Genomic DNA, 14,652 nt, shown 5'->3' with positions numbered 1-14,652 from the left:
GATGACTCCTTTTTAAAACAAAAAAAAGTTACTTATTTGCCAGGTTTTTTAGATGAGACGTCTGTGGGAAGCTGTGTGTAAATAAAACTTCCATATGATTATTTTCAGAAACAATAAATAGCATTGCTGTATGTGACTCTACTTGTCACAGTAAAACATTTTTAAGAATCTGAAGTGTTCAGGTTCTTTCTGAAGTAATTGTTTCTCTCAGGATCAAATTATCTTTAAAATTCACAGCCAGTTTGAATTTGCACAAATGCATGTTTTGCATGCTCCATATTTTTGTTTCCATGGCTGGTTTAAACTGAAAATCTGTTTTGTATGAGTATAATAAAGGGAGTAGAGGTAGCACCTTGTGCCTTCTCCCATCGTTCTTCTCTGGAAACAGATCCATCTCTATTCTCTCCTCTAAGCAATATTGTAGTTTCATATGGCAGTTCAATTCCAAAGGTTATATCATTTAGACAGCACTTCTGTTGTCCTCCACAGATCAAGATTCTTGATCAGAGTTGGGCGTAATGTAGGGAAAAGTGGTTGGGGGGGGGGGGGGGGGCGGGGGGGGGAAAGCATCAAGGGGTTGTGGCCTGTGCAGGTGGGAGGAGACATCTATTAAAGAAGTGAAAAAAGCGCTTGCATTATGCTGCAACTTTTTGACATCTTTTAATATCCTAATTTTAAAATTTTATTTTTATTTAGCACAAGAGTTTGTTTCAACATGGAAGATGACATGGAAAAATAATAAAAGAATAATCAAATGACTTCTAAGTTACTGCAGGGCTACTAGTAGCAACAGGTTATGGGTGGCATTTTTACCTTTCACTGCATATTTCTGCATTTCAGGATACATTGATAATGCATATAATCTTTGTATTCGGTAGCTGTAAGCTTTAATACTCTTCTTACCCATTTGGTCATAGAGAACATTTTATTTTTGTATAATCGACCCTTTAATGTGGGTACTGCACCTTTAATGAAAGTCTTGACGTGTTTTGTTTTCTTCTTTTCATTGTGCTCATATTATGGTAATTCTCGCTATTCATGAAGCTGTAAAAGTAATTGTGATGTTATTGCTATTCATAACATCTTTTTTAATGTCTTAGATCTCATTTCTATTTTCTTTTTACAAAAGAAAGGAGAGAGGACATTTATACTACAAAAAATGTTTTGCTTGAATGAAACTTGTCTTCTGAGATCTTAAAATTCTAACCATGTATTCAGAAATCTTTGTCAATATTATTTTCTTCTTTCACAGATCACTTATAGTAATTAGGCTAAGAAATGTGAATTTTGGCTGTAAATGGCCAACAGTTAATCTTTTTATTTGCATAAAGACTAAGTAGGAAGTAAGGAGTAAAGAAAAGTGTAAACGGTAAAATAAGCATTGTTCTCTGCAGCAGTCGTTGTTCCTGTTAACATGTTCAGTTACCACCTTAAACCAGTGTTTTAAAATACCGAATTCCTGAGAAAACCTGTAGAGAATATGTTATTGTAAGTAATTTCTTCAAATATGTTAATATTTGAATAACTTGTTAATATGAGCATACCTTAAGGTTCAGCTTACAGTCAGAAAACATCTGCTTTCTGTGGGATACCAGGTGTTAAAAGAAGAATCACTAAAATGCAGAATATAATAAAATGGGAAATCCGGGGTCTGTTCCTAATTGAAATAATAAGTAGATTTAAGGAAAAGTTGTACTTTGAATTTTATAGATCTGTAATGTTCAACTTTTTATTTTTTAGTGACTTCATTGCAGCTGAAGGAGGAGTTATTAGATGGAGAAGAGTATAGCTTCCTCCAAGGAGCATCTGATCAGGAAAGCAACGGATCTGCCAGTTACTACATCAAACAAGAACCATGAGGCAGCTTGGAAAAGCATGGGGAGAGTACTGGTGATAGGAAAGGAGACTTTCTCCAAGACTGACTGACTTTGTTCCCACTTCGCTGGTACAGTTCAGGTGACTGTACCTGGGGCACTTTGCTAACTGTAGATGAGTTAGACTCAGTTCAGAATTTTGTGGAAGGCGGGGAAACTATTTTAGTGAAAAAGATTTTTCAATTTATTAAAAAAAAAAAAAATGGACACTTTTGTGTTGTATTTGAAGCTTTTGAAAGAATTTTGTAATATTTTCAAGTTCAGATTTATTGTGCATTGTTAACAAGAACTGAAATTCTAATTTTTTGGTAAGATTAAAGTTTAATTAGCATGATTGTGGGAAGCGGTTGGAGGACGATATAGTTGCAAATACAAATGAACTGTCATAACAAATGAACCTTTTTGGTACAAGTTGGGAGGCTTTTAGACTCTTGTGAACTGCACTGGTCACGCCTCTGTTGTTTTTGGTTGTTTTTTTTATTGTGAAGATACGGCATTTAAGCCCTAATTAAGAGACATAAATTGTATGTGGAAGATTGTCCTGTAAAGCTCTACTCAGTGAGTAGCCCCAGTTGCAATGGAGCCATCGTCTGAGGAAGATTTTTACTTTTTGAGATGTTTTTATTTAGTTTAAATACTTTTTTTTTATATAGGATTTTTTTTTTAAATAAGTTCCTTAGGGTCTGGTTCAGTGCCCATCGATATCAGAAGCCTTGTCTCCACTGACTACAGTGGGCATTGGATTGGGACTGTAAAGCTCTTGTCTGTACATGAATGTCTGTAGTCTGGGAATGCTTCAGCAAATGTTTACAGAGCCCTATGCCAAACTGGAATTTCAGAAAATTCCCTCATTTGGAAGATTATTTTTAGCTATTAATTTAGACTGAAGAAGAAACTTAGATGGACAGTAACTCAGTCCTCCCTTGGTAGTGGGAAGGAACTTCTGAGTATTCTTCTGATTATTTGTTTTCCATTCAGAAAGACCTAGCTGTTTCCTTACCATCTCCAAATATTTATTTGTGAACGTTTAAAACCGGCATTCAGCGTGGTTTCAGGTGAGCTAAAAGGAGCCATACATTGTGGATTAAAACTAATTCCATTCCGCACAGCCTGCAATATTCTTTTCTTGCTGCAATAGTGTAATACAGAAGTTGAGACTTGAGAAACAGTATATAAATCACATACTGTCTAGTATATGATTCATACACTGGTTTTGCTTATTGCCTGGAGCCCTTGTGTCTCACTTCAAGTATCCCATTAGCCCCACTTGCCTAACTGTCCAGAGTTTTTTAAAGTCAAAAGTCATGTAAAAGGGTGAAAATGACTACCGGTAAAATACACAGTAGTTTAGCATGAGCTCTTAATAATTTGGGTTTCATCTTTCCATATTTTTAAAACTCTGTCCATTTTTGTCAAGGATCTCATTCGTGGAGTCGATTAGTAAAATGGTTAATCAGCCCTGCAGAGCTGTGACTGGAAAAATGTGCGTCAAGAGCTTTAGCTTTTACCAGTAAGGTTCATTAACTAAACTCAGGAATTAACTGCATATGTTCTATAAGTGCTTCTGGGTCTTAGCAGGTCCCCTTCAGAGCAGTACAATGATCATCTGACTCTTGACCATAAATTAGGGCTTAAAAAAATAATCAAACTGATTAATGTCTGTGTTCCTACAGCTTAAGAAATGCTTTAAGGATATCGACCCACAGAGCCCCAGGAGACCATTTTTGTATATTGTTGTTTGAGCTTAAAAAAAAAAGTGCATAGAAAGTTGAAAACCAGCAATTTGATTATTTTCTAAAATATTGCTCTAACTTTGGGTACATAGTATTGGTAATATGCACAGGTTTACCTCATTCTATGCAAGAGGGGTTAATTATGTAAAGTTTTGTATTTACTACTGGAAGTTAAAAATGTCCTGTATAGTGTAGGAATGTCTGGAATTCTCTTCTCCCTTACTGGTAAAATTTCTTAAATACTGACCCCTTTTTACCAACAGCTTCTTATATTGACAGAATCTGGTTATCAGATTATAACTATCTATAAATTCAGGTGGTGAAGACATTTTAGCTCTCTAAAATAGCCCTAGAAAGGACTTTGTCAGGCTTGGTAGGCTTCAAATATGTTCTCTCAGATTCTGACCCACCCGTGATGTTTCTTTTGAACAGACTGGATTGGAGAAGTAGGATTAGAGACCATTGTAATGACACTTTGAGCCTTATTTTTTTTCCTGTGTTCTCAATTTAACCTGCTGTAAAATCAAGCTCTGCAAACATTGATTTCGTTTGGTAAGTACATCGCTATCGATTTTTTTTTTTTTTTTTTAACCTTTTTTTTTAATGCCACAACTTGCAGATTGTCCCAGTCAGCTGGCACAACCTCGCTTTCTTCTCTCATCGATAGCTTCTGGCTTAAGTGGAAAAACTGTTGCGTTAATTTGTGTTTCATAATGTGAAAGATTGGGCTAGTAACGAGCAAGGTCTGTTGCCAAGTTGCTAAACCTTGGGCTTCTGTGTGTTGCCCAGGCTCACACCTGATTTCTGAGTTACAGCCTTCATGTGTCTAGGGAAAACGAGCGTGGAAGTTGAACGTGCTTCTAGTGTTGGAGAAATGCAAGAATCTGATTTGAAGTCTGTCGGTCATTATAATGTTCTTTGAAAATAGGTATTTTATCCATTAAACACTAAAGTGTGTGAGTTGACGTGCGTTCTCAGATACACACGTGACTTCAGCAGGAGTTGGGTGATGTTTCTGGTGTTCCTGAATTCAAAATACACCCAATTGTGTAATTGTCAAATACAGTGAAATCTGTCCTAAGCAAACCACCTGAGGAATGAATTGAAGCCACTTCCTTAAGGAGAACCGGAGCAAAATTCTACCAGGTATTTAGAGTGGTCTCTTCCGAGAGTGGGCTACCTGTCAGCTATGGTATCCATAGCATAGGCTTCACTGTATTTGTAAAGCATTTGTTATTTAACATGGCTTGAGGTATTTTTATCTTCGCTTTAAGCTGTGTTACTTGGCTAAAAGAGCAGCAAAGTGTTGGACATCTGAAATCTTCAATGGGGTCAAACTAATTTCAGTATTTGGCATAGCAGGTTTTTATAACCATAAGGTAGTGCAAGTTATGTACCTTCCTTTGCAGCTACCCTTCCTTTATTGCTCAAAATTTTTCTGCTGATCTTTGATTTTTATGTTATTTTTAAATACAACTCTCTAACCTTTTCCTTGCTGCATCTGAGGAAAGCTAAAGCAGTTATCAATTCCTTGTTCTACGGATACTAACACGGGTTTCAGTGTTTGTTTGGGTTTTTTTTTATTGTTGTTTTATGTGATGTGAATACCCTCTCCCGTCAATATTTGTATGATGGTGCTAATATATTTGGTAACAATCCTTTATTGGGAAGGGATTTTAAAAAGCTGTGATTTCAACTGAATTTTTCTTCCTTTTAATTTTCGTATTTAAAACAAAATGCCACAGCCATTTTTACAAAAAAAGCATCAGCTTTGGCCCCTGGGAAAATGTTGGGGCGGGAATCAAGATTAAACAAATAGGGTTTTTACATCATTTCTCTATGTATTTGATATATAGATCAATATCTGTACAAATTTAATCTTTTATTTTCTTGGTAATTTGTGTGGTCAATGAGAGAATTTAAAGCTTTCTCATGCAATGTACATAACAGTGAAAAAAATGCTTTTGGAGAAATTAATGTTACTTTCATTTTTACGAGACTGCAGATTTTCAGCATGGATGTGAAAAGCATTAAAATTATAACTTTGTGTACAAGATGAAAATAATTCACTAAATTTGCCTTTTTTACACAAAATAAAAATGATAAAAAGTCTTTCTGAAGTGTGCTTGAGTTGTGTTTAAAATGCACTCCTTGGCATATAAGCACATTCCAGCTTGTTTCTTTTCCAAGAGAATGGATAAAACAAAACATTCAGGGTTTCACATGTTGTTGCTAAGTAACAGTGTCTGCATCTCAGCACAAGGCAAGGTGTTTAGTCTGTGAAGGTAAGAGTTCACTGGAGCGCAGGATCTGCCCTTGGGTCTCATGAAGAATAGTTGTGTAGAGAGCAAAATTGTCAGGGTCTACCCCCACCTTTTGTTCAGTTCCACTGTGCTGGAAGTAGCTCGCACAGCCCCTCAGCCCTCCCTCTGCAAAGTCGCTTTTGCAATTGTTAAGTTTCACAGTAGCCTTCAAAGCAACTTTGCAGTGAACAAAAAACACTAAGTTTTCATTCACATCTGCCTGAACATCGATTGTGTTAACTCTCCCTGCTTACATAGGAAATAACTATATTTCCTAAGATGAAAATACTGAATAAGTAAAATTACTTGAGTATCTGAAAGCGGTATTTGTTTTGTAGTGAATGCAACCACAACAATTTAAGTTCATATTCATTTATTTGATGGCGCTGAAAATTACTAAGATAACCGTGGTGATAATTGCTCCCAGGTCAATAGCTGGAATGAGATGATGTGTTCAGAAGGCACAATTCACCGTGGAAACTCATTTCACTCATAGATCCAATCATGTGCACAAGATTTGAAGTCAACAAGCTCCGCAGGTTTGAACCACAGGTTGATCTCCTTCTGCGCGCTTTCTACCGAGTCGCTGCCGTGAATGATGTTTCTGTGGAAAGAGACAAACACATTGCTCTGTATAGGAACACATTTTCAGCAACCACATAGTTCTCTATATGCAAAAACTTGGATGAAGCATCTAGAGCTGCAAGGCTACTGTTTTCAGGTACAGCGATGCTCCCCCTCTCCCTGCTAACTAAGCCCAGCAGACAGTGTGTAGGGCTACTTCTCTACCACAGCCACTGCCACCGACTGATCTTACACAAAACTCTGATGAGGAGCTGCATTTCAAAACAAGTCTCTTTTGTACCAAGCCATTTCCTTAAGTTGCCGTTATAAGTGGTGACCTGCAAATAAAATACCATCAGACTAGGATATCTACCAACAATTTTGACTTCCTAGAATAAAAGGCTAAAACCTCAATGGTGCTAATCCAAATTGATAACTAATAGAGCACAAACCTTCCTACTTGAATGCAGAAGTCACCACGGATGGTACCAGGCTTAGAGTCCGCCGGGTTTGTTTCCCCTAGCATTACTCTCCCCGTTTTAACCACGTTGAGTCCTTCCCATACCTTAAAGAAGAGACAAAACAAATCCTATTAATCCATGCTTATAGAAAACACCAAAGATTAATCTTTGCTAGTAACAGACTTTAAGAAGAAACAAGGGCTCCAGCACTAAAAAAAATAAAAATCCGTCTAGCCAAGCATCTCTCTCAGGCCTGTGAAGATGACTAGGGAAAAAACATTAACTGAAAGCAATTATAAAAAGGACTATAACTTGTCACTCCTGTAAAGGAGGTAGTTTACCAAGCTTCAGTCAACTGATGTATAAGGCCAACTTCAAAACCTTTCTGCTGTGACAGGCTAAGGTGAGGCGCAGGCGCCCCTAGGCACATACTCAAAACAGGAGGAGATGCCACCACGTGAATTATATTGGTTTTTGAGGGGGTGAAAAAAAAAAAAAATGACACAGAAAAGATGGGTTTCTGTGAGACAGCCCTAACCTTTATTTCGCCTAAACACACTATTCTTTGGTGCAGAAACTGGCTTACAGGAATTTCGCTTAATACATATTAAGCATTTTAATAGGCACTTTATAAATGCACACTTTAGTTCTTGTTAAAACACAGTAACTTTTCTTGATTGTCTTCATTTTAATTTGGTTTTCTTTTGCCACTACCAGAACTGGGTAGTTTTAAGTGTTTTTGTAACAGTACCTGTGAATACTTAAATTTATTTTCAGAGCAAGACAAATATACCCAAGGAAGCAGTCTTCAGGTAAAACCAAGGCACTTACCATGGCCACAATGGGTCCAGAGTTCATATATTTCACCAAACCTGGGTAGAACGGTCGGTCTTTCAGGTCAATATAATGTTGTTTGAGAAGGTCTTCAGAAGCCTTTAAGAGGGCAGATGTCACATTACATGTCACTTTCAAAATACCATACCTCAAAAGGTGTCGCTGTAAGGGTACAGCATCAGCGACTGGATCCACCAGCCGCTCACGTTCCTGACCGGCGCTGCAGCGCTCTCGTGGGCTTTGATTAGAGTCCCCGGTGTGAAATCAAAGGAGCACGTGACACCCGCTCTGTGGGGTGCAAGGAGCTGCCCACGCAGTGTGCTCGGCAGCAATCCCCACCTGAGGGGCAGCTGCTGCCCCCACCACCCTCAGCCAGGGCATTTCAGGTCCCTCCACCGCGCCATCCAGGCAAATCCTGGTTCCTGGTGCCCCCCCCCCGGGGCAGGACCCATCGCAGTGGCAGAGGCGACGTCAAGGTGGCAGGGGGCTACCCTGAGGTGCCGGGGGGGACGGGGGACAGACGACACAGGGGTACCCCGAGGTGCCTGGGGGGAGGGGACACGGACACGGGGGCACCCCGAGGTGCCGGGGGGGGGACGGACACGGGAGGGGGACACCTCGAGGTTCCCGGGGGTGGGGTGGGGGGGGGGACACGGGGGGGACGACACCCCGAGGTGCCGGGGGGGGGGGGGGACACACGCACGGGGGGACGACACCCCGAGGTGCCTGGGGGGGGTGGGGGGACACGCACGGGGGGACGACACCCCGAGGTGCCTGGGGGGGGTGAGAACGGGACGGGGACACACGACACCTCGAGGTGCCTGGGGGGGGGGGGGGGGGGTCCGGCACTCACGTGCACGAGCTTCATGGCCACCAGGCGGAAGCCCTTCTGCTCGAACCGCTTGATGATCTCCCCCACCAGCCCCCGCTGGACGCCGTCGGGTTTGATGGCGATGAAGGTGCGCTCGGCGTTGGCCGCCATGGCGCTGCGGGGCACGGGGACGGGCGGGCTCAGGCGCGGCACCGCCCCTCCCCTCCCCTCCCCTCCCCCCCCCCCCCGCCGCCGCCGCCGCCGCCTCAAGGTCGGAAGGAGCCGGCGCCCGCCCCGCCCCGCCCGCGTGGCACCGGGCTCGCGTGTGCGCCCCCCCGACCGCGGCCCGCTCCCGCCGCTCGCCCAGGCCAGGCCCGCAGCCCCCCGGTGCTGAGGCGGCCCGGCCCAGCGCCGCCCCCCCCCCCGCCCGGCAACCCCTCCCCGCCCGAAGCGGAGCGGGGCGCAGCGCGGCGGCCCCAGCCCGGCCCCCCCCTCACCTCGCCGGAGCTGCCGCCCGCGCCGCGCCCGCCGGAGAAAGAGAAGGAGGAAGCGGGCGCGCGCCGGATGCCCCGCCCTGCGCAGGGGAGGGGCCGCGCGCCCTGCGCCGCTTGGGGGCGGGGGCCGGCCGGGCCGGGGGCGCGCTTGGGCGCCAGCGCGCGCTGCCGCGCTGCGGGCCGGGCCGGGCCGGGCCGGGCCGGTCGGCGCCGCCGCGCTCCCCTCCCCGCGCTCCCCCCAGCGCTTCCCCCCCGCACCGGCTGAGGTCCGCTGCCCTTCCCCCGCACCGGCTGGGACCCCCGCGCTCCCCCCGCACCGGCGGGACCCGCTGCGCTCCCCCCGCACGGCTGGGCCCCCCCGCACTGGCCGGGCCGGTGGCAGTTGATGGCCGGTGGCAGCTGCCGCCCCCGCCCGCCCGGGGGCCGCCCCGGGGGTTATTCCCGTCCAGTCGCGGCGGTGGGCCCGCAGGCCTTCCCCCAGCGGAGATTTAAGTGCGCTCAGTCGTTATTTGATTTACTACACATTCAGCCATTATTTAATTTACTACACATTCAGGCGTTATTTGATTTATTACACACTCGGTCATTATTTGATTTACTCCGCGGCGCTCGCTTTGCTGCCCCAGAGACCCCCCGCGCTGCCCGCTGCTGGCTGCCACCGATCGATAACCTGGGGAAGTTATCGGCGATTCTGTCGCGATAGGGGAGGATGAAGCTGCGGAGCATCAAACAGCAGCTGTAAAACTCCACGGCCCTTGGAGCCATGTCACCACGAGAACCGGGAAGAGCGTTGTTACACTGATGGTTGCTGCTTGACCCTTCGCTAATCCACAAAACACCTGAGCTGGTTACCATCGTGCGCCATCGCGGCACAGGTAGTACCACCAAAATACCCTTTGTAGGACCTACACAGCCTCTGGTGACGGGCCACTTGCGACTAGAGAAACTGGCCACGCTCCTCAGGCACCCCAGATGTGCAGAGCATGACGTTCCTCTGCGAGGCAGCTGGCCTCCACCTCCTCTCGGTCTCGACACGTTAGAAATGCTCATCGGTAGCTTTCTGACAACGCCCACGTCTCCAGATAACCCACATTTCTCTTATTTTGTAGTAAGCAAACCAAGAACAAGACATCTCAAGCAATCCTCCAAGCAAAAATGGAACTGGAGGCTGCTCATCTGGTGCACAGGTTTGTCACGTATTCCCTTTTCTCTAACAACCTTTAACTTAATTATTTGTCTTCTATAACACTGAATATATTCTAGAAGAGAATCTAAGAAGCCCCCCTATAGTTTGGTTGCTCGGGAATTTGTTCCCTCTTCTTAGACTCATTAATTAGGTCAATATAATGAAAATTTCCTTTTATTTCACTTAAGAAACAGCAAATGTTTTATTTTGTACCGTCCCTTTTTAGGAGTTAGATATCTTCATAAAGTGTCAAAAATATTGAATGCAACATTCATTGCACAGGTTACCATTTGAAACAAGAACTCACTGTAGGAAAAAAAATCTAGGAGTTTGAACAACGGAATTCATGAAACTTTTGCTTTTAATGAATACAATGTCGCAGGTAAATAAATACATAATAATGACCCCAACACATTTCTTGTTCCTCATCCAGTATAGCTGGCAAGTATTTGTAGATAAAGATTCTGCAAGAGGCTGATCATTTTCCCTGATAGGGACAGGCAGCTCCGCTGAAATACATTTAGCATTATTATGACCGTATGTCTTTACGTGATTAAATAAATAAATAAAAATGATGCTAAAGTCACTTCTGAAATACCTTATCCCAAACAGCTTGCTTTGTAGTGCCAGCTATTGAGGAAGGAACACAAATGACAGCATCGTGAAATTATCAGCTGTAGTTGGTAAAGCAAACACCACTCTGATGTTGCTCTGTGCAACTGCTGCAGTGAAGTGGCTGAAGGTAGATCTCTGTTATCCATCCTCACATTAATCTTCTTTTCACATAAAACGACATTTCAGAAAGTCTGTCCTATTAATCCTTCCTTAAAAAGCTAAATAAATCCAGGGCGAGGGGGTGGGGGAGGAAGCAAGCTGAAACAGTGTCAATCTAGAGGCAAGTTCTCGTTATTTTAATCAAGGCTGTGCTCTGGGTGCAGGCACGGCGCATTCTGGAGACAGGAATAAGCTTTTTTCTGCAGCCATACTGGGCGTGGGGATTCACTTGACATAAAGTTCAATCCTCAATGTTTGGGCATACTATCAATATATTTGTGTACCACCAATTGTCCCCTAACATTTTAACAAAGTTAATTGACACTGAGCCATTTGCATATTTATTTACCAAATCAATTCTTACTAAATTTTATTCTATTTACTAAAGTACCCTCTTGGACTATGGAACGTTTCAGGAAAATATATGCCTTGTATCCTCTCTGTTTTAATCTCACATCTCTCACTCCCAGAAGCAGCTTTCTAAAAGTACAGTTCTGTCTCTAACTTGACATCTTTTCAACCAAAGGAGCAGCAAACGCTCGCTATATTTATTATTTACGACAGAACAATCTCACAGATTTCCGAGACAGGTTTCTACCAGTTTCTATGAAGGGCTTTGAAACAGCTAGAGGCTAGCGGCTGTTTACAGACAGTAAGGATACCAGAAGGTATAGGCTCAGTTTCAGTCATAGATCCACTCATGAGCACAGCTTCTGTAATCGACCAGCTCTTCAGGAGTGAACCATAAATTGACCTCTGTCTCAGCACTTTCTACAGAATCACTTCCATGAATGATGTTCCTAGGAAAAGAAAAATTGGATATAAAAGTAATATAATCCTCCAACTCAAAGGAAAGCAAGCCTCTTCTCTTTTTTTTTTTTTTTTTAGCCTCTTTTCTTTTTTTTTTTTTTTTTTAAGTGGTCTCTATTACAGAGAAGTTTTAAGTAACTGTAAAGTAGTAATAGGCTTAGAGTATGCAGCCCCAGTTTTGCTCATAATTTTTGTTAATGGGGAAGACCACGACTCGATTTCCATCTTTAGATCGTAACATTACGTGGGCAGAGGGAACAGCAGCTCCATGCATAAGATAGAGAGGGATGGAGCACAGTTCCTATATATACCATGTCACACCACTGGACATTTAGTCTCTTTGGATGATATCGATAGTTTCAAAACTTAAGTTTCAAAACTTACCTTCCAATCTGAACGCAGAGGTCACCACGAATAGTGCCAGGCTTTGAATCGAATGGATTAGTTTCCCCCAGCATCACCCTTCCAGTCTTAACCACATTAAGACCTTCCCACACCTTAAAAAAAAAAAAATCCATTGAGATAATTAAATATTAGCAGTAGATAAAGTAGCAAGAGTAAATTATACCTTCCAGAACTACACAATGCTGTCCATGGCACATACCACCATCCAAATATTCGTAACAGCAGGAGATATTTTATCTCCAAATTTTCTGGCAGATTCTCGAAGCATCTGCTGAAGTTCCCCCCTTCTGCACAATACCTCTCCAAGATGGGAAGAGAACAATCTTAAATCTCAATATGATAAACAGCCTTACAAAGCTGTCTGCTTATTTAAGATCTAGACCTCCAGCTCAACTATTTCACAAATACACTTTCAAGGAAAAAAAGAGGAAAACCCTTGTAATGAAGCTAGACTGAAAAAGTTTTTCAATCTTTCAGTAAATAGCTCCACTATTTTACAAATACACTTTCAAGGGAAAAAAAAAAAGAGAAAAACCCTTCTAATGAAGCTAGACTGAAAAAGATTTTTGATCTTACAGTAAAAATACTCTACCATCATTTTTCAGCTTGCTTAACACATGGCATTTCATAGTGGGGGTTTTTGTGTGAGTTCATTGTTCCTCATGGTCCCAGCTTTGGTTCCCCCGTTACCCCTGCCCTCTTCCTCAACATACTGGCTCAAAGGAGAGAAAGATTATGAAAAAAGATTAAAGAAAAAGGAGTTAACAGCGCGTCTTCCTAATTACAATATTTGAATCTCGGTTTTTCAGTCCTTTTAAACAAGTCAACTAGAATTCCATAGGTAACACAACCTTACTGCAGGGAAGACCATCGGTCTATTTTTCTTGGCTGCATCTGAAGGACTCACCATAGCTACAACAGGTCCAGAGTGCATGTACTGCACCAGCCCATCATAGAACGGCCGGTCTTTCAGGTCAATGTAGTGTTCTCTCAGAAGGTCTTCGGAGGCCTGCATTAAAAACCAACCAACCCCACAAAAAAAGCTTACTGTAAGACCTTAAGAGCATACTGAAGTCACACAGATTAACCACAGCGCGCTGTTAATCCTAAAACTTGCACGCACTTGGAAATTCAGTGTTTCTAGCATCTTCCTAGAAGTACTTTTTGGTCGATATGAATTTGACCGATTTGCTTTAACCACAGCTGAGCTTAGAAAAGCGGGTTTTGCCAATGTAGACAGCATATGTGACCCCAGTATTTGATGAAGATACTCAGAGATATTTATTAGGTATAGGTTGCACCTAAAAAAATATTCTCTTCAGACTAAGGACATCAGGTTACTAAAATTAGCATGCTTAGTGTGTCTAAAGCATTTAGCCGGAGCTGGGAACTGGGAACTTTTCCAAAAGTATCCAAAATACTCAGAGCCTTCTCAGAATTTCAGGTTGAATGGTTCTGAAGGCTATGTTTGTCGTTATAGCGTGAGGCTGTGTTTTAAGGCTGGGGTTGGCACGAATCGGGAGGCGCACAACGGAAGGGAAGCTTACGTGAATTAACTTCATGGCCACCAGTTTGAATCCTTTCTGCTCAAACCGCTTGATGATTTCTCCCACCAGTCCCCGCTGGACTCCGTCAGGCTTGATGGCGATGAAGGTGCGCTCGGCGATAGAAGCCATCGTCCTAATGAGGAAGGGGAATAAAATTCATTCTGCCAGGATCAGCGGGCAAGTGCAATCACAGCCCCATATCGCGTGTAATATCAGCTATTATCATAATTAAATCGGCTACATCCGAAGGTCATTAACCGATGCTCGGCGCCGATTTGATAAATCAATCGCTGTACGTGGGTTTTCACAAGTGCTACAATAGCAAGTTTAAAAACAGTGCGCCACATAGAGAAGGAAGCAATTAGCAAATATTTAAATGAGAAAAGCTGTAAAGGGAGCGGAGGGGAAGGACAGGCACAGACGCATCCCCGAGCGCAGCGTGGGGGGATGCTGCCCCCAATTTAGGGCGAGGGAGGTCGAATAAATCCAGATGCAGAATTTTCACCCGCAACCCGGTGTGAGGGGCCCGGGGGCCGTGACCGCGTTTTGCTGCGGGAAGCGGGGGCGGCGCGCCCGGGGGGGCTGCGCGGGCCGCCGGCGGGCGCTGCCCCGGGGGCCGTGCGGGGCGCTGGGATAGGCCGGGCTGCGGCCCCTGCCCGCTTCCCCCAGCAACCGGGGGTGCCCGGCCCGCCGCCCCGGCCCCCCCGCCCCGCGCCCCGTCTCACCTGCTGGCGGCCCCGGCTGCGTCTGGCGGCCCGAGGCGGCCGCTGCCCGCCCCGTCGCGGCTTAAGCCCTAAGCCGCCGCCGCGGGGCCGCCCGGTTGCCATGGCGACGACGCGGCCTCCCGCCTGCAGGG

The 14,652-nt window shown here is 44.1% G+C and overlaps 3 protein-coding genes across 13 annotated transcripts in view; 1 reads left to right on the top strand and 2 right to left on the bottom strand.

The window, feature by feature from the left end:
• MBTD1 (mbt domain containing 1) overlaps positions 1–5,719 on the top strand; it is a 31,767-nt gene extending 26,048 nt beyond the window's left edge. For 9 of the 11 annotated variants that reach the window (XM_040581845.1, XM_040581847.1, XM_040581849.1 and 6 more), the window contains one exon: positions 1,741–5,719. In XM_040581845.1, the coding sequence (XP_040437779.1) occupies positions 1,741–1,859 (119 nt within the window). In that variant the 3' untranslated portion in view covers positions 1,860–5,719. The remainder of the gene's footprint in view (positions 1–1,740) is intronic. The other 2 variants (XR_005826028.1, XM_040581851.1) reach the window with 2 other exon arrangements.
• A 551-nt stretch (positions 5,720–6,270) lies between these two features.
• LOC121082453 (nucleoside diphosphate kinase) lies at positions 6,271–9,149 on the bottom strand. Its single transcript, XM_040581854.1, has 5 exons — positions 9,078–9,149; positions 8,623–8,755; positions 7,767–7,868; positions 6,927–7,039; positions 6,271–6,514 (listed from the first exon to the last, which is right to left on the bottom strand). The coding sequence occupies exons 2-5, from the start codon at positions 8,749–8,751 to the stop codon at positions 6,397–6,399; spliced, it is 462 nt and encodes a 153-aa protein (XP_040437788.1). The 5' UTR covers positions 8,752–8,755; positions 9,078–9,149; the 3' UTR covers positions 6,271–6,396.
• Positions 9,150–10,418: 1,269 nt separating this feature from the next.
• Positions 10,419–14,634, bottom strand: LOC121082452 (nucleoside diphosphate kinase-like). The gene is made up of 5 exons (XM_040581853.1): positions 14,522–14,634; positions 13,797–13,929; positions 13,157–13,258; positions 12,229–12,341; positions 10,419–11,834 (listed from the first exon to the last, which is right to left on the bottom strand). Exons 2-5 carry the CDS (start codon positions 13,923–13,925, stop codon positions 11,717–11,719), a joined length of 462 nt encoding a protein of 153 aa, XP_040437787.1. The 5' UTR covers positions 13,926–13,929; positions 14,522–14,634; the 3' UTR covers positions 10,419–11,716.
• Positions 14,635–14,652: the final 18 nt, after the last annotated feature.

This window comes from Falco naumanni, chromosome 1 (genome assembly GCF_017639655.2).
Source record: "Falco naumanni isolate bFalNau1 chromosome 1, bFalNau1.pat, whole genome shotgun sequence".
In the NCBI taxonomy this organism is placed as follows: domain Eukaryota; kingdom Metazoa; phylum Chordata; class Aves; order Falconiformes; family Falconidae; genus Falco; species Falco naumanni.
Note: the sequence above shows the minus strand (reverse complement) of the source record. Positions and strands in the feature narration are given on the sequence as shown.